Here is a 19,401-nt window from a genome sequence, read left to right on the forward strand (position 1 = left end):
TTACAAGAACATCTTACACTTTTTCAAAAATACAGGTCTACATGACTACATATTGCCTTCTGGAATTACATTATTTTGATTCACCAGAGAGTGCAAAGACTGTGATAGACAAAAGTGGAATTTAAAGACCAGTGGATTAGTTAGGGGCAAGCCACTAATAAATATTCATTGAAACCATCATGTACTATCAAACAAACTTTTTGTTTTCATTTTTATTTATCCTACAGGATAATAAACACGCCATACAGTGAATTGTATGTGTCAATAAAACATCCGTCAACTTTTGATTTCAAAGCATTAATCCAAAAAAGTCTTAAGAAAAGAGTATATCAGACAAATTCTCAGATATTGAATTAAATAATAATACTTAGGCCAGCCTGCAAAAGAGCAATATTTTAACTGTTAAAAATTCCTTATAAGGCACGCTAGTGTCCACTCATTCCCATACAAAAATTTGGTGGTGCAGTCAAATCAATTATTGCATAGGATTTATGCACACCATGCATTTTAAACAATGGTTGTCACGCTCTAATATAGAGGAGATTTTATGATGTTTCATTACTCAGATTTATTTTAATAGATAAAGCCTTCTTCAGGAAAATTGAAAGGATTCAATATATTTATTTAATCGCATTTGTAGAAATGCTTTGAGGGAGGTTGTTGTGAAAAATCCTCCACAAAAATAACCCAAAGATTTGCTCCAAACAGAAGAATGTGTTACAGTTTATCTCTGCTCCGACACCTCTGGACATTCTCATGTTAACAGCTATTTTAGGGAGATACGGTTAAAGTGAGATGCCCTTTTGATATTGGGACTGTAGTAAATAAGAGTTGTCTCTCTTTAGTTTTTTTTGTTTTAATTCAATATATTGTCATAGTCTAAGTAGGGGAAGAGGTGTGGCGCCGCGGCTAGGGCGACTGACTTCGGAATCTGGGGATCAGGGTTCGATCCCTGGCACCGGCGGCAGATTAGCCTAGCACCATGTGACTCTGGGCAATAGCTTGCTTAATGTTCCTGACGGCCCCCAGTGCCTAGAGACCCTTACGGGTGATTGTGCGCTTTACAAATGTGGATTATTATTATCATATAAGTAGTTTAGGTATAAGGTGGGTCAGTGGCAATCCTCTACAGGTAAAAACTTTACAATTTCCTTAATTTAAAAAAGCACAAATCTCAGTGTTTCACACGTCACATTTTGAAATGAAGGAAATTATGGACAGACAACTGCAACCACGTGAGGGAAACATACCGTGGAATGCACAATCATAGATAAAGACTGAAATTAGTAAAACTATAACAAAACCTTGGTAGTGCTGTATTTACTTGGCTCATAACTTCATGGCCCATTGAGGTGCATCAATTGTCAGACCTTCAACAATTTCTGCCACAGCCTGTGCATCTCATTGAATCCATTCCTATCTCATCCCTCTTGGTCTATGCTTTCTCCGCGGGCTTGCCGTACTCCCACAGTCTGGCGGCTCTCAGCATAGGTTGGAGCAATCGTACATTGGTGCCAACCATGGAAGTAGGGTGCAGCATCAGAAGAGACAAGGTCCTTCGGCCCATTTCTAGCCCCTCCACTCATCCTCTTCAGGCTGCTGGCTGCTGCGATTCTGCGTCTCAAGGTTCTCTTCCGGTTCTCCTGTGCTCCTGAGTTCTTTTGGAAGGTCAGCATCAGAGGAGCAAGACTGTATGACCAAGGTAGGGACATTAAGACAATTCTCAGAGGCAGTCATGGTCACCAGAGGAGGTGAGTGCATCCCATCTGCAAAGGAACATGACAGTGTATGAGGCAACAGGAAAAATAACACTCTCTGAAGGTACAAACAGCAGAAGACAATCAACAAAAACTCCAAACGGTATAACAAAAACAAGCAACATGAAGAGTGACAAAAACAATCAGTACACAGTGAAGCAGACACAAACTGCCTTTCAAGCAGTGAATCTGTAATGGTGTTTGCAGGACACTAGTAGGGTCGGTATTTTAGAATTTGTCGTGTGTCAAATACCTGTTTGCAGAGAGTCTTCGAGGTCGTTTTGGGAGTCTTCTTCACCTGGACGATATGTTGGTTTATCAAGCAAGTGAGGCTGCAGTTCAGGGGGCAGACTGCTAGGCTTTGGAGGGGTATCTAGAGGTTCTTGGAGGAGAAAATGTATCAAGTAAAGATTAGTTTCAAACTACACAAGGAAATGTAGATGGAAAGAACAGGGGACCTGACAGCAAAAAAAAAGAATAATTTTAAACAAAGCATAGGGACTACACCTCTGCTATCCATCTGTGGTTCATTATGCAGGCGTCCACAGGCCCACCCAGGATTCTGAAGTGGCGGCTGGAGCCTGATATAAAGATAGATGATTTTGGCTGAGTTGTCATCACTTTGTGCTTTATGTACACTCCCCATAGCTATTCCACTTTAATATCGACCCCAGAAAATCATGCAACCAGAATATTGTGGACAAAATATTGGGAGGCCATAATCTGGACAAGGGAAGTACATATGTAAGAATAGGTTTACTTCAGGTAACTCTCCATATATGTGCTTGACCTTATCCAGTGCTTAATTTGTGCCGGTGTTTGCTGTTATTTTGTAACACTAGCACGTTTGAAGACATTCCACTACTTGGTGATATTGTCTACAATTTTTTTTTAAAGCACATCAGTCTGTCTGTCTGTCTGTCTGTCTGTCTGTCTGTCTGTCTGTCTATCTATCTATCTATCTATCTATCTATCTATCTATCTATCTATCTATCTATCTATCTATCTATCTATCTATCTATCTATTTATCTATCTATCTATCTATCTACCTACCTACCTACCTACCTACCTACCTACCTCTCTGTCTATCTGTCTATAACCTAGATTGCCCAGTGGTGTTATCCCCACTGGGCAGTTATAGCTAGCTCTGTATTTCCTTAGGAAGAGAGAGCTTTTTTCTGTTTGCTGATAACTTTGGCGACGTTTGACAAATCTTCACAAAAGTTCCCCAAAAAGTAAATCCACCTAAACTTCCTCCTGGAACGTTTTGGGGTAATCCGTGAAGCTTGAGCTGAGAAAAAAGAAGAGTGCCAAAATCAAATTTCTCCATTAATTTTTCATAGACTTTTCAGACAGAACTACAGCACAAATTGCTGAACGGAATTACACCAAATTTGGCAGGAAGATAGATCTTGGTCCATAAAACGTGCTTTTTGTGACTTGGTGAAATCTGTTGATTAGTTTTTGTGAAATTGAGGAACAAAAATATTTGTATGTCTATATGGCTGGGTTTGAGGGAGTCTTGCAAGAGACCCTCGAATCCAATAAAAAAAATAGAGCGTTTCTATTGGCCCTTTTTTCCTTCGGCCAACTTTGTCCTGTACTAGTCAGGGTCCAGTGGGAGCTTGCGCTCTGATTGGCTGCCTGAAGTATGAGGGAAAATGTTGCAGATTTCCATTGCTTAGTCCCCTGTCCTGAGTTTAAATTAAAACAAAAACATATAACAAGGTAGGATAGGGATTCCCTGACCTCTAGTCCTTCCAAAGGAATCAACATAAGCAGTGAAAACAATCCCAGATTTGTTACTTCCTCACTGGACTTCAGAAGTGAAGTGGAGCTGTTGCCTCTCACCAGAACTAGCAAAGGGTCCTCTTATGGATATATTATTTCTCTCGAGGGAGACTTTGTAATTAGAAATGTAATGGACGGGCCATTATCACCTCTTCTTACCTTGTGCAGCTTTCCATAGTTTGTTTCGTGAAGCACCACCAGGACCAATCTACCTGCCTTCCAGGCTGCAGTTACCTCCTCTCTGAACCTGCCTGTCATAAACTTCTCCACTCACCTTTCTTTTGCGACCGACCATCGTCTGGATCTCGGTTGGTCTCCGTGGCTTTGGTCTTTTCCATTACCGGGTCTGGAGCCACAAGATCACACATTAGAATCGGATGCCCCTGGCTCTCCCTCTGACAGCTCCCTTCGGGTGGGTCCTTCATCGGCAGACTGGCTATCTGAGCCTGGGAGATCCCTGTGAATGGAAGGACAACCACCATCACCGCGTTGGATTATGTGTGGATTCATTCATGCTCACTTGGCTGAATAGTGCCCCCTTCCATGATGGACAGGTAAATGCTGGGCTGCACCTGTAGGTAAACTGTACTCCCCCCTAAGGGTCTAATTACGAGTCTGGAGGTCCGAGGACAGCCAGACTTGCAGTGGCGCGGCACTGGAGGTCCAGCCAACCCGCACCAGCTACAAGTTGGGTGGTTGGACTGTAATTGCACCGCTGGCTCCACCAGGGAACTGCTGGTACCCTAGCGGTGGCGCGCCAATGAGGGCCTTTGCAAGATGCAGGTGGTGCAGCTGCGGCATCGCCATGCATATTGCAAATTTTAGGACTGCCATCGTTTTCTTGAAGATCTTTTCCTGCTGAAACAAGGGGACCCTAGAGGGCCTTCTGTGGCCCCTCAGCCTGGGGATGCATTCAGGGGGGGGCACAACGTGTGCGCCACTGTATGCATGGGCCACGGTTCCTGCACGGCATGGACATAACAGTCTATGATGTGCAGGAACCTGTGTGGCAATCCCACTTGAAAGAGGCACCGCTGTGGGAACCGCCATGCCGCCTGCCCCCCACAAAATGACTTGTAATCTGGCAGGTGGGCAGCAGCGACTCCTGGCGGTGCGGGGGAGCAGCGGTGGCGGGCCACCCACCCCCTCACTGCCAAAAGTCGTTATTGGGCCCTAAGTGTTAAGGAGAAATCAGTACCCTATTAAATCTTTCAGGGCTGGACCTTAATGTGTAGAGCCCCCACCTAGCCTGTCCTTTCTCTACAGCCATGCCACATGCACAGGAAACATAACCTCCACTGATCATCCCTTGCATTTAGCTGATCATTTGTATATTGTGCTCCATGGTAGAGTGTGTGGGCGTGCAGAACAAAAGGTGGAGTGAAGTCAACCGCCAGTCACTCGAAGAAAGGGTGGAAGATATGAAAGGGAGAAAGAGGCATCATGGGGAGGGAAACACTAGAGATGGAAGGATCACTGACCATCGTATATGAGTAGACTCTGGAAGAGGAATGCAGTCGTGCGCACATTTAGCAGAACTGCTTTATCCAATATTAGGGTTCCTGGGAGTGCACATCTGGCAGCTTCTCTAGGAAGAGCCTCATGAACACTTCAAAAACGTTTTGCAAACTGAATGGTGACAATTCCTGTGCATTAATTATCCCTTTCCATGCAACCAGCCAGAGACTACTCATATTTTTCAATCAGTAAACCTGCCCTCATGGAATAGTTTCTAAGAAGGTCAGTATGGCATACAATGAACAGTTCTCCCTCACTGGCAGGTGTCTCAAATGGTAATTTGATCCTGACGAAAAGCCACAGGGGAAGGCCTGAAACATGTAGACCTGGTGCAAACACATACATCATATTGTGCACCTCCCACCACCCCTTTATAATCATACCAGCCACTTGTTTCAATAAAATTTAGGGGGCCGATTCACAGAACTACCTTAAGACAAAATCCTAAACTTACTACTTTTGGTATTCACAGAAGTTAGGATTTTGTCTTAAGTTTGTCTTAAGACAAACCTAAGACAGACTTAAGACAGACCTAAGGCAAAATCCTAACTTAAGTCTGTCTTAAGTCTGTATTAAGTTTGTCTTAAGTCTGTCTTAAGTCTGTCTTAAGTCTGTCTTAAGTCTGTCTTAAGACAAACTTAAGACAGAATCCTAACTTCTGTGAATACCAAAAGTAGTAAGTTTAGGATTTTGTCTTAAGTTAGTTCTGTGAATCGGGTCCACGGTTCCTAGTGGCCAGGTATTTTTTAAGAATTGTGTTCACTATCTCACTGACGCTTCCACTCCTATTTTTAGTAATATAGCCCACACTTTCCAAACAGTGCTCCCACGTCTCTGTCTTTTGCAGCACACTCCGTCCCACAGCGGGGCGGGAAGAACCTGATGATGGAGCATGCCACCAAGGGGCCTTTTGGTGGGTGAGGTTTATTTTAAGAAAAAGAAATCTTTTCCCTCAGGGAATATCAACGCGTCTGGAATTATATCAGTTTTTACTCTCTAGTGGATTTCTTTTGATTGATTTATAGCTTTTCTCAGATGATCATACAGGGGCCGTTTCACAGAACTAATCTGAGATAAAATCCTAAACTTACTACTTTTGATATTCATAGAAAGCATTTAGTAGTAGAAAATTTAGGAATCCTAACTTTACTACTACTAAACTGAGACAAAATCCTAGCTTTATGACTTTCGCTATTCACAAAAGGTATTTAGTAGTAGTAAAGTTAGGAGTTCTAACTTTACCAGTAAATGCCTTCTGTGAATACCAAAAGTAATATGTTTAGGATTTTATCTCAGTTTAGTAATAGTAAAGTTAGGAGTCCTAACTTTACTACTAGTAAATGCCTTCTGTAAATACCAAAAGTAATATGTTTAGGATTTTATCTCAGTTTAGTAATAGTAAAGTTAGGAGTCCTAACTTTACTACTAGTAAATGCCTTCTGTAAATACCAAAAGTAGTAAGTTTAGGATTTTATCTCAGATTAGTTCAGTGAATCGGCCCCACAGTGTGGTGTCATTTTGAGAGCTCTGTCTCTCCTATTGGTTTCCTCAATGATTAAAATGGGGTACATATGCAACTCATTGATGGTCATTCTAGAGTACATGTGACAGCCTTTCTCACTGGCAGGTTTCTCGGATGGTCAGTCTAGAGTACAAGTGAGAGCCTCCCTCAACCAGGAAGTTCTACAGATGGTCAGTATGGCGTGCATATGAAAGCCCTCATTCACCCGCTGCTTTCTCAGGTGGTTATTATAATGTATTGCATTGTATTGTAATTGCAGTTATATAGCGCTTACTACCCCTGACGAGGCGTCAAAGCGCTTTTTCAGCGAGTAGCACGCTACTCCAGAACCCATAACGGATTAGTGTTGAATTAGTATAGAGAAACCTCAAAGTAATTTGAGTGGTGGATAGGTTAGTCATTCATCTGGATTGAGAAGGATAGCGGACAGATAAAAGAGGGAAAAAAGGTTTGCATTTATATAGTGCTTGTTGCCCCTGATGGGGTGTTGAAGTGCTTTTTCGTCGAGTATCACGATACTCCGGAACCCATGTACCTTTTACAAATATCCTTTGCCTGGCAGGCTCTCAGATGGGCAGCCTGGCACACATAAGACAGTTCTCCCTAGCCCCAGGTGTCTCTGATCACAGTCCATTTCACCTCTTCAAGCCTCTTACCCAGCAGGAGGATGCCATTCGATGCCAGGTTGCCTGTCTGTCGTTTCTTGTTGTTTGGCGGGAAGTTGTCACTGTACTCATTCATCAGCACTGAGCAGCTGCCATGGAGTCTGGTATTGGCCTTGTGAGTCTCTGAAAGGGAAAACATTTCCTTTATCCTCATTGATGGTCAGAAGCAGAGGCAGTGGGCACTCCCCTGATACTGTCATCCTCACGTCTGACTCTTCCAGTGTAGGCCCTTGGACCCTGAGCGCCCATGCCCACAAATACAAATATATCACTGGCAGTTCCAATTTAGGATCCCCAATATTCACTATTTAACTTTCCTCAACCCCTCACACCAAATATGGTACAGAATAGACATCACATAATTGATTTATAGAAATGACTGAATGAATCTGAACCCCTCTTGATTAGTCTGGGTGCATTTCAATTCCTTTGGTTTTAGCTCATCTGTGCCTTTAGAGGCTGAGACCAATCATATGTATATCTACCTTCTCTCACCCCGAAAGGATAAACAGCCACCATGCTAGGAACTGTCACAATTAAAGACACCAAACGCACACCATTCTAGGGGCGTTTGAGCATGTTAGGGCTCAATTGTGATGACACAGTGAGTTGGGACCCTCAACTGTGACTGGAAAAGGTGATGATGGAACTGGTCGAATTCATCTGAACGACTGGTAACTCTCTGGGCATGTACCATTTTATTGTTTTTTCTCATCTGCACCATTACAGAAAAGAAGCAGCCATATGGAAGTCAGTCGTGGGAACATGCCAAAAGGGGATGTACAGAAAAAAACACTAAACCAGATATTCTGTGAACAGGAACACACATTTTGTGATGTGGTATTTATGTGAACACAGTAAAATGTTAACATTCAAGAATCATTAATTTATAACAATCCCCCACACCACTTAGCAGCCTAGATCCATGCACGTACCTAAAACTCCACAGAATAGAAACCTGGAGTTCCATACCAGCATGGATGTATACAGCACAGTACACATGAAATCCCACACTGAAAACTGGCATACATTTTTACTTTTTCAAATTTGGCGGCGACAGACCTGCACAGTGTTTGCTCGAATATGTCTCTTTACAAAGCGCGGTGTTAGCATGCGGTGGGTAACAACGCGGTTGTTACAATGACCGCGTTGTTACCACGCGTGGCTTTACATCGCAAGTAATTGCTACGACTTGCGCTAGATGGCGCGCTGGACTTAGGAATAGTATAAATTACTATTCCTACTCCAGTTAGTGCAACAGCAGGGAATGTGCTGGATTTAAAATCCAACACATTCCCCGGTGTTGCAAGCCACCTAGTGCAAGCCGTAGAAACGAGTTGCGATGTAAAGCCAAGCATGGTAACAATATAGTTGTTGTAATGACCGTGCTGTTACCTACCTGCGTGGTAACACCCGGTTGAAAACGGTGTTTACCATTTGCTCACATCTTGGAACCTCTGCCCTCAAGTGAGCTGCAGTGCCCTCTACCATCTGCTGACCTTGAGAGTGTGTGTGGTTTCCCATGGTCAGACTTTGTTCCAGGGGAAAGATTTCAACTATGGATGATGCTGGGAGGTCAAGGAGGTGTGCCAACCATCATTCGTCAAAAATAAAGGGAAGACGAGACAAAGCTCGGCTGGATGGTGCAAGGCACTGGGCTCTGACCCTCCTACAAACTGGGTGGAGGTGATATGTGTCCCACAGAAAAGGTGTGGACACCACTGCACAGAGCCTTGGAGGAAAAGGGCTACTTTTGTACTGAGATGTGCTACCCAGGGTTAATACTTGGTCTTCAAAAGTCTTTCAATATGTTCTCAAGGTTTAACTTCAAGAGTATATCTGGTGCCCATCTCTGTATTGTCACAGGGGGGTGGCAACTGGTAACAAAGATTGGGAGAAGAAAGTTTTATAAAGCATGGATACTCTTGGAGCACTACATCCCTCCATGAAAATAAGGGAGACACTGGTCACTTCCTGCCACACAGATCATGAGCTTCATAGACAAAGGGTCGCTCTACAAGATCGCTCCTTTACTCTACCTGTTGAATGTATACATTGTATATGTTGGAGGAGGTAGCATCTATTGCAATCTTCTGCTCCCTGCAAGATAAACTCTCCACTCTCTATTTAAATCGTGCCACAGCACAGCCGTGTAGTAGGAGAACCCAGCGGGCATGCTGGCGACACACCTAGGATAAGCCCGTTTAACACTCCCTCTCCCGTCCGCGACTCGCCGAGACCAGGGGTCAACAACTATGGTGGGTCAACTTGTCTCAGCAACTTCATTCTCTATAAAAAAGAAATATATCCATCACCAATGACACGCGGCTATCAATAAAAGAGTACCACACTTGGGTTATCCCTACCAGGAGATAATCAAACCTCAGGGAGGACCTGCAGTGGTCAAGAACATGGTTGACTGAAATACCTGTATCCCACCAAAACATGTACCTGAAATTAACAAGATGCTGATTGAAAATAATGTAGACTCCCTATTACTTGTGGAAATGTGTCTGATAGATTTGTAAGTATCTACTGTCAAGCGCAAGGCTAGTCTAAATTATAGGGTTCTCAAAACTAGGGTACAATGCCGAAATAACATTCTACACGATGAAGCGATAACAAACTGCCTCTCAGTTCAAATGCGAACACTAACAAAAATTATTATATGCATGGCCTTGACTCCAGACCAAGTTCACCCAATGGTCTGAACTGCCTGTATTACCAAAGGTTTTTTAGACTGTTTTTTTGGAGTAATTGTGTTGAAATATGTACTTTTTTGCCACCATTTTCTCAAAAATGTCAAAAGGCATGTGAGAGAATACTGTACCACAAGGGCTGGAATATTTCACTAGTGTGCTTTCAGAACCTATGTCTTATTTAGCAAATGCATGTGAAAATTGCATCATTTCAGCATGCTTTAAAAAAATTATAGGGTAAAAAATGTTGGGGCGTTAGCTGGAGTTCCAAGTGGGCACTGAACCCCATCACTTGAAAAGACCACTCGGTGCTGCTGTTGCTACATGGCTGCGGCCATCATTAAATGCCCGCCTATTAGTCAAGCCCTTCAACTGGCCAACTCCCCCCCACACTCACTTTGGTGAGCACCTATATCTTTATCCTATTTAAAGCACTGGGTAAGGTTATGGATAAGGGTGATGGTGTGGTAAGAGTGGGGTAAAGGTAAAGAATAGAATAAGGTTTAATGTACAGATAGGATACGCTTTAGGATATGGGTAAGGTTGAAGGTAAGAGTAAAGAATAAGGTTAGAGTTAGGAGTCAATATACAGATTACAATACACAGCATTAGGATAAGTTTGATGGTTAGGTCAGGGTGAGGGTAAGAGTAAGAAATAAGATTAGAGTTAGGTTTAGACTAAGGTTTAAGATACAGCTAAGGGTAAGCGGTAGGATATGGACAAGGGTTATGGTTAGGTAAGGGTGAGGATAAGCATGAGGAATAAGGTTAGAGTTAGGATTAGAATATGGTTTCGGATACAGATAAGGATAAGCTTTAGGATATGGGTAAGGGTGATGGTTAGGTAAGGTTAAGAGTAAGGAATAAGGTTAGAGTTAGGATTGGTGTAAGGTTTAGTACACATATAAGCATTGAGATATAGGCAAGGTTTAATATACAGATAGAGTACTCTTTAGGATCTGGGTAAGGGTGAAGATAATATTAAAGAAGAAGGTTAGAGTTAGGATTAGAAAATGGTTTCGGAGACAGATAAGGATAAGCGTTAGGATATGGGCAAGGGTGATGATTAGGTAAGGGTGAGGGTAGGAGTAAGGAATAAGGTCAGAGTTAGGATTGGAATAAGATTCAATACACAGAATACAATACGCAGCATTAGGGTATGGGTAAGAGTGATGGTAGTGGAACAATAAGGGTAAGAGTGAGAGTAGGGAATAAAGAGTTAGAATTAGTGTAAGGTTTATTAGAATATTGGAATGTTGGGAGCTCCATAGCAGACAATGGAGTGCGCCCTGCTTCTACAGCCGGTAAAGGCCCGCAGAGCAACATTCCAATGTTCTACAAAGGCTTCTCGAAGCTCGAGGGGATTTATATCCCCTTGAGCTTCGAGAACCCTTAGTTCAATTTGTTAGAACATTCTGCCCTCTAGTGGCAGAATGTTCTAATAGTCTTATAGCCCTTCGTAGCAGGGCTATACCGGTAATTAAAGTCCCGCTGTCTCGTTAAAGTCCCTCGCCTTCGGCTCGGGCCTTTAAAGTTTCAGCGGGCCTTTAATAGCGGTATAGCCCGCTACGACGGGCTATAAGGCTATATTATACAGATAAGGGCTAGGATATGGGCAAGGGTGATGGGTAGGTACGAGTGAGGGTAAGTGAAAAGAATAAGGTTGGAGTTAGGATTAGAATAAGGTGTACGATACAGGTAAGCAAAGGCGTTGAGAAATGGGCATGGGTTATGTTTAGGTATGGGTAACAGTAAGAGTAAAGAATAAGGTTGGAGTTTCGATTAGTGTAAGGTTTAGTATACAGATAAGCATTAGGATATGGGCAAGGGTGATGGTTAGGAAAGGGTGAGGGTAAGAGTAAGGAATAAGATTAGAGTTTGGTTTAGAATAAGGTTTAAGGCAGATAGGGTAAGCATTAATATATGGGTAAGGGTGATGGGTAGGTAAGGGTAAGAATAAGGAATAAGATTAGAGTTGGGATTATAATATGGTTTCAGAAACAGATAAGGATAAGCATTAGGATATGGGTAAGGGTGATGGTTAGGTAAAGGTGAGGGTAAGAATAAAGAATAAGGTTAGATTTAGGATTAGAATAAGGTTTAGTATAGAGATAAGTATTCAGATATGGGTAAGTGTTCATATAATAGTACAGATAAGAGCAAGAATTAGACCTATGTGAACTTGGTAAAGTATGGACTCTAACAACATGATGAAGTAATAGTAGACGAGGTGTATGCGACAATAGTTGGCAAAGTTGTGACATAGGCCTGAACCCTTGCATCAGTGTGTTTGTCTCTCTGTCTCTCTGTCTCTCTCTCTCTGTCTCTCTCTCTCTCTCTCTCTCTCTCTCTCTCTCTCTCTCTCTCTCTCTCTCTCCCTCTCCTATGAGAGTCTCCTACTGATGGTTTTCTCCAACAGGTGATTATTTACATAGTGCACACTTTATATGCAAACAATATGGCATGACGACCCCTTTCACCAGAGTTTGAGGTTAGGTTGAATAATTACAATGCCTTACACCTGACACTCACCATAACATAGTTCCTTACCTTCAGTACTATACGAGTTATTTGATTAGATGCACACAATATCCTCTATTCCTAATGAAAGTGGCCATCAGCTCTAGGTAGCCAAGAAGCTATCCCTGGCTTGTGTCTTGCTACCCTTAGCACTGGTCTCAGGTGCAGCAGGAGCAGAAAGAATGAAGACCTCTAACACCCCTGTTTACTTTTTATCATTTAAATGCCTGGCTTCCCCCTTACCCACTTTATAACAAATGAGAGGTTTATGAAGGCTGATGGATGGGCAATAGGTCAAACCTCTGATGTCATAAATGGTCAAATGGTGCATGATGTCACTACCACTACCTACCTAATACATTTTGGTGAACCGATGTCCATGTTAATAAGCCTAGTCACTAGACCCAAGCAACTTTCTTCACACTTGCATTGTTTGGGCAAGTCTGATGTTGTCACTTCCTGTTCTTACCTGTTTTGCTTTCCATTGGTTGACAAAGAGAACAGACCGAGGTCCCCCATTCGCTCCTGCTGGGTGGCATCTCCAGCGTTACCGCAGAGCTCCACCTCGGCACTTTGTCCTCTGCTACTACCAATGGCGAAGGAGGACAACAGGTCGTTAGCGTGGTCACTGGTAGCTCCAGGCCTCCGATTAGCAATGGCGTCTCCCTGGCCAGGCCCATCTTCTCCAATGCCAACAGAGGAGTGTTATTCTCTTGCAGAACCTGAGGAGGTCAAACCGAGAAGTCAGAAGAGAACTGGAAGTGGGCACCTGTAAAGGTTTGCTAAATTGGGGCACTAGACTGTCACAAAAGAAAGAAAATGGTGTCAAGTGTCAGAAAACAATGGTGGAACCCCGAATGTGCAGACGCACCATGTAAATCTACTGATCTGTGGAAAAATGAAAAAATATGGAATCGCAGACATTTTTCCTTTACAATCCGAAATTATATGGCATGTTTTGGCATTCTGTGGCCAGACAGTGATAATTTGGGATGAAGAACTTGTTCACTACCGGTGTATTTTTCCCTGAGAAACGATTGACCACAGAACTGCGGAGCCCAAGTAAACCTACCAGAATTCAACGCTAACCACTGACTGTATACAAGTATCCAATATAGGTCCTTTGCATGTAAATTTATCCCAATGGCACTCATGTTGAATATGCTGAAAACTGGTCCTGTTTGTGTCCCGTTGGTGTCATGCAGTGCAACCACATCTAAGAAATAAGTACAGTCTACAGACAATGCCTCGTTCTGTTGGGAGCAGTGTTTAATTTGTAAAATATTAAGTGTCAAGGGTCTGACCAGGAGGTCACTGCAGCTTGCCCGGCCCATCGCCCCTGTCATCGCTGCCAAAACAACTACTAACCATCTCTCTCGCATGTAAATGCCACCGTTCAGATTATTCCAGGTCCCCAAAGGAATGGCTGGGGAGGCCGGTATTAGCACTATTTTAATGTATATTGTATTCCCAAACAAATGTTATTCTGCTCATCTCTAAATTAGATGAACAGCGCCACCATGTGGTAGACTGTCAACACCATACTTAGACCGGTTAGGTGCCGGTGCCGAGCACTGGAAACCAATTAAGTGCCAGTGCTTAGCACCGGAAAACACCGGCTCAAATTAAGCACTGGTTGGGAGTAAGAAGAGGTGAAAGTGGGACAAAGTAGTGAAACTGTAGTTGGCAGATCAGGGATGGGCCAGCAAAGAGGAAGAGGGAAAGAGGTGAAGAGGTTCTGCTAGCAAAGGTGGATATCAAGTCTCGATATAGACTGGTGCCATGTACACGCGGAGAGCTACCATGCGATGGGGTTTACCATGGATCTTTCCTACCTTTAAATCTGCCTGTCTGGGGCCCTTTAGTGTCATGCATCCTCCTCAACCACTTCAGCATCTTGTCGGAGAAGAGCTGTGAAAGGAAGACCGTCTGTGGGCGGGTCTATGTAACATTATCGAGAGACAAAATATCGACCTGCAACAACATCGAGTGAAGACTATGGACTCCTGATACCTCTTCCTCATAGGTAAATAAGGGAAAGTGTCCATTAACTACTCTTAACGCCACATCTACTCGCCCTAATGAAACACATCTTCACTGGTTTCTCTCGATTTATTTATCGTAACGCTGCGTAGATGCGGAGTTAGGAATAGTAAATCTACACTTACCAATACATACTCTCCTGGTCGATCTAGTGATGGTCGATAAACTGTACTTGATGGTGTTGCAGGTGGATTTTCGGCACTGGTTATCGTGGTAAAACACCCTGCAGAATTTGCACGTTATGTTGATGTATTTTTCTTCCTTAGTAGAAGAGGAACCAGAGAGTGTGAGTTGCTGGTGCTCACATCCGTTGCTATGACTGAGAGACATGGTGATCGACAAAGAACAATCAACCTCTTTTCTCACAGGCTAAGAACTAAGGGCCTGATTTAAATCTTGGTGGACGGGTTACTCCATCACAACGGTGATGGATATTTCATCCGTATGGATATCCCGTCCACTGAATTATAAATCCCATTATATCCTATGGGATTTATATTTTAATCCCATTATATCCTTTGGGATTCATATTTTAATCCCATTATATCCTACGGGATTTATATTTTAATCCCATTATATCCTTTGGGGTTCATATTTCAGCGGATGGGATGTCCGTCACCGTTGTGACTGAGTAACCTGTTTGCCAAGATCTAAATCCGACCCTTAGAGATAAACAAATGAAGAAGGTCGATCCTAAATCGCGTGCCTGTCTGTCTTAATCTCTACTATTATATTTCTGGAACTGTCCAGACTTTACCTTGTAGTTTACAACCTCCCCTTCTTTGAAACCATATCCCTGCAACCTAACAATTAACTAATCTCCTCTATGCAATTTAACTATTCATCCCACCTGCTATTGACGTAAAGTCAATAAAGATCACACCTAAAGCATAAAAATCTACCACAAAGTAACCGGATTAAGTCAAGGAATGATTTTCTTGAGAGCACAAGGTTAATTCCACTAACCAGTTATAACCAAAAACTACTGGATTAAGCATTAACCTTGGCTTCTGGAGTAGTCTGCTACCCATTGTAAAACACTTCAATGCCTCTTTAGGGGTACTAGGTGCTGGATAAGTATCATTACAGCACAATTACAAAAATACAGGTAAGGAGGGGTATAACACAGGCCCCAGCTGCCCCTAAGGCATGGGGGCCCCCCGCTTCTTGGGGCACTGCATTCAGCCTAAGGCCTTTGACTATTCATGCAATATAGGATTTACTACATTCTGCGCGGAGCCTCGTCATTTTGCGCTACGCCACTACAGTTAAGAAGCATTCCTGGTTGCCCCTAAACAAGGTGAAGGCCTTCACATACGGTAAAGCAAAGTTTATATTTCTCTGCATAAGTTTGGTAAGTTTATTCACTTCCTGTATTTTCGCCTCTGGAAGATTTCCCTCACAAATTATCAACAGATCCTTAAACTTCGCAACTTTGTGATGCTTGTGAAGCCTGACATGCTTTGAAGAAACCTTCACAAAGTAGGTGGCTTGGTCATTTTGTAACTCCACACTTCAATTATTGGCGACTGGCTGGAAAAGTGACCTGGATGGTAAGTGACAGCTGAACTTTGTATCTAATGTCCTTCCTTTTGCACGCCCTCCTTAATTTGAGCCTGTCGTTTCCGGTGCTCAGCATCGCCACTTACTCAATAACATCGGTGCTTTTCATGATCAGCAGTTAAGAACACATTCGTTTATGGTAGGCACAGGGAGATTAAGTGATTTGCCCAGAATCACAGGATGTTGAGCCGATGCTGAGGCTCGAACCTGGTTCCCAAGCTCTGAAGTCGACAGCTGTGGCCATTAAGCCACACCCTCTCCCCACTTTCATGGTTAGTAGTTGGTTCTGTTGTGCATATGTGTAGAGAGGTGACAGGTGAGGCGAAGAAAAACAGAGAGCTAGAAATGTATTCAGGCACAGCAGGGACCGCACACTCTGCGGGAGAAGCACTTTTCTCTAGTGCAACATGGCTCAGCACCCAGAGTTGCACGAGGAGAGAGCGTGGCCGCACTTCAGCTACTAAGATATGGCTCGGCTTCTCTCTTACCAAGTGTTGGCACACTTTTGAGTTGCCTAGCGCCACACAAACACCTTTGCAGCATAGAGCAAAGGTATGTGTGAGTGATGTCCCGCATAGGTTTTGTACTGGCAGGGGGCCCTTCTAATATGAAAAAGAATCCTTCGACATACTTTAAAACTTTTCCGACAATGTGTGAGAAGTTAGGGTAAATAAAACCATTTCTACCTGCAGCTCCAGGCACAGTTAATAGATGCCATTCTGGACAACTCCCCTCCAAAAGCCACAAGGCCATTTTGAATCAGTTTCTTGAAATCTGGCGCCCTCTTGTGGCAGGCGGCGTAACGCTCTGGCAAACGTCTTAACCCCTTTGATGCTGATGACGAGCTTAGCTCGTCATCAGCCACGGGGGGCATGTGTGGATGACGAGCTGAGCTCGTCATGTAACGCGGCTTTTGTAAAAAAGCCGCACAGCGCAAAAATGACCGCCGCAGCGATGCGGTTAAAATAACAGGGCATGTGTTGCATGTTTGGATATTGGTGGACGAGAGATGGTCTTAGATACTTGGGGTAGGTTTACAAGCCCCTTGCGCCGCTTTTACGGCGCCGTTGCGTCACTTTTGTGACGCAGTGGCGGCGCAAAAGATGCGCCATGGTGCTGGGTATTTACAACGTGACGCATCTCCCAGATGTGTCACGTTGTAAAGCCCTGCGCCAGAAGTCACTTTTACGGCCATGCTGCATCAAAACCCTGCGCGTGCTTGAAGCAGGCATCCCGGATCATTGCTGGAGCTGCGTCGCGCTTGCGACGCAACTCCAGCAATGCCCTGCTTTTACGGCACAGATGCGTGACGCATTGGTGCCGTTTTTGCCCCATGGTGCGCCGCATTGTAAATGCGGCGCATCATGGGTGGCGGAGCTGCAGCGCACAATTACTGGCGCATCCCTGCCGATATACAAGGATGCGCCAGTTATTGTAAATCTGCCCCTTGGTTCTGTGCTTGGCTCTAAATGGACTTTGGCTGCAGGCTCACGTGGCCTCTGCAAGCTCCTGTCGAGGCGCGAGAGCATCACGTGCTTAATGAGGAGACCTGTGAGTGTGTGCGCCCTGCAGTCACAAGTTCGAACCCTGTATGCAGCTCGTTGGGTTAACGCAGGTGTTTGTGTGCACTCTGCGAGTCTCAGGAGCAGCCCCAATAGAAAGCTGCGTCGGTTGGTGCACCTGAAGCAGAGATGTCTGTGGGCCCCTTCTCACTTCCTCCTTCCCGAGGGCGATAAAAAGAAGAAAACAAGTTATTGTCCCAGTGTGAAGGTGTAGGCCGCACCCGCGCCCCCCCGTCACAGTCATGGGAAAATGTGACGTGCTTGTGTTCGCCCTGACTTCAAAACAGGGTTTCTTGACTCACGGCGCCGCCTTGGCCCCAAAAACCGCGACGGGGGAAATGTTTGAGAGGAAGGGTGCAGGGCAGGAAACCGAGGAGGGGCCCGGGCGAGCCTGCGGGGGGCGAAGGGCGTCATGGGGGGCACGTGGGTGCCGCTTTCCTAGGGCGAGGGTTTCACTTGGGGCGGGGGGAAGAAACGTATTCACAGGTGGAAAATATGCACTTCTGAACTGCGTGTGGTGAAGGGTCGGGGTGCGAGCTAAGGAGGTGCACCCCGAGAGCTGCGTCGTCGGGGGCCCAGAGCTGCAATATCAGGGGCTGCTTTAGTCCAGATCTGAGGTGCACTGCCAGAGCCCCCTGTCGGTCTCAGAATTGGAACAGCAGGCACTGGACTGAGGTGCCCTGGTAGAGCCCCATGTGAATTCTAGTCAGTGCTAAAGTTTTAGTAAAATAAGTGCCTAGGGCTCTCGTCAGGGGTCTCTGCAGCTTGCACCCTCCAGTGCGCACTCATATATTCTTTATTGTTCAATTAATTAAAATTGTTACAATTTGCTACATTTTCGTACGTACAGTATAAGAGAAAGGACAAAAGAGGGAGAAAGAGTATAAAAATAAACTCCTAAAATTCTTAGCCATCATGCGGGTTCCAGCTAGGAGAGCTAGACTCACTCAATTCTGTCAAATCGTAGAAACAGCAACCGGTGCCCCTGCCAGCGCTGCCAACGGCGGTACCAACACAACCACTAACCATCACACTCCTACAAGTGTGACAATTCAGACTATTGCATACATAGCTACAAAAATGTCTTGGGCGACAGTTATTAGTAATTTTTTGTTTATATTGAATTAATAATCAACTGTTGTTGTGTTCATCTCTAAGTTAGTCAGACGGTGCCACCATGTGGCAGAATGTCATAAGTGTGGATGCTGACATTTTAGTACTGGTGCCGTGCCCCAGAAACCACCGGCTCAAATTAAGCACTGCCTCCAGCGATAGGACATCCAAAGAGGATGATGAGTCAAAACCTAGGTACACTGACAGAGCTACTACTGCAGCATCTGTGGGTGCTGGAGGTCAGAACAGTGAAGTGCACGAGCCGAGTCTTTTGTCACGCTCACTGAAGGAATATCTAGAGGTGAGGCAGGAGTGAGGTGCCTTTGCAGGGCCTAGAACTAGAATACTAGAATATCAAAGGGGGCTGTGGACAATGATCATGGTGCTTAGGGGTAAACACAGGTTTTATTCCAGTGTAGGAATATCTGAGAAGGTCTAGTGTACCACTGAGTGCACTGAGAGGGCCATATGCAGCTCAATTTGCTGAATTATCTAAAATATCTATGGGCGCTAAGGTGTGTTAGCGGCCCTATCTGTAGATCTATGTTCTGCAGGAGCTAGGCAGGTCACGACTGGGGTGTTGCCTGTGTGGACTGACGAGGAAGCTTGGGACTGCGAGCACGCAGGAGCTGCTCTTCCTTCAACCC

General features: G+C 44.4%; 1 protein-coding gene across 2 annotated transcripts in view; it reads right to left on the bottom strand.

Annotated features, from left to right (window-relative positions):
* Positions 1-247: 247 nt before the first annotated feature.
* Positions 248-19,401, bottom strand: part of LOC147706445 (uncharacterized) — a 151,898-nt gene continuing 132,744 nt past the window's right edge. For both annotated transcript variants that reach the window (XM_086929083.1, XM_086929082.1), the window contains exons 8-12: positions 12,943-13,195; positions 7,246-7,377; positions 3,824-4,006; positions 2,011-2,139; positions 248-1,766 (exon numbers count right to left, since the gene is read on the bottom strand). In XM_086929083.1, the coding sequence (XP_086785209.1) occupies positions 1,570-1,766; positions 2,011-2,139; positions 3,824-4,006; positions 7,246-7,377; positions 12,943-13,195 (894 nt within the window). In that variant the 3' untranslated portion in view covers positions 248-1,569. The remainder of the gene's footprint in view (positions 1,767-2,010; positions 2,140-3,823; positions 4,007-7,245; positions 7,378-12,942; positions 13,196-19,401) is intronic.

This window comes from Lissotriton vulgaris, chromosome 7 (assembly GCF_964263255.1).
Source record: "Lissotriton vulgaris chromosome 7, aLisVul1.2, whole genome shotgun sequence".
Classification (NCBI taxonomy): domain Eukaryota; kingdom Metazoa; phylum Chordata; class Amphibia; order Caudata; family Salamandridae; genus Lissotriton; species Lissotriton vulgaris.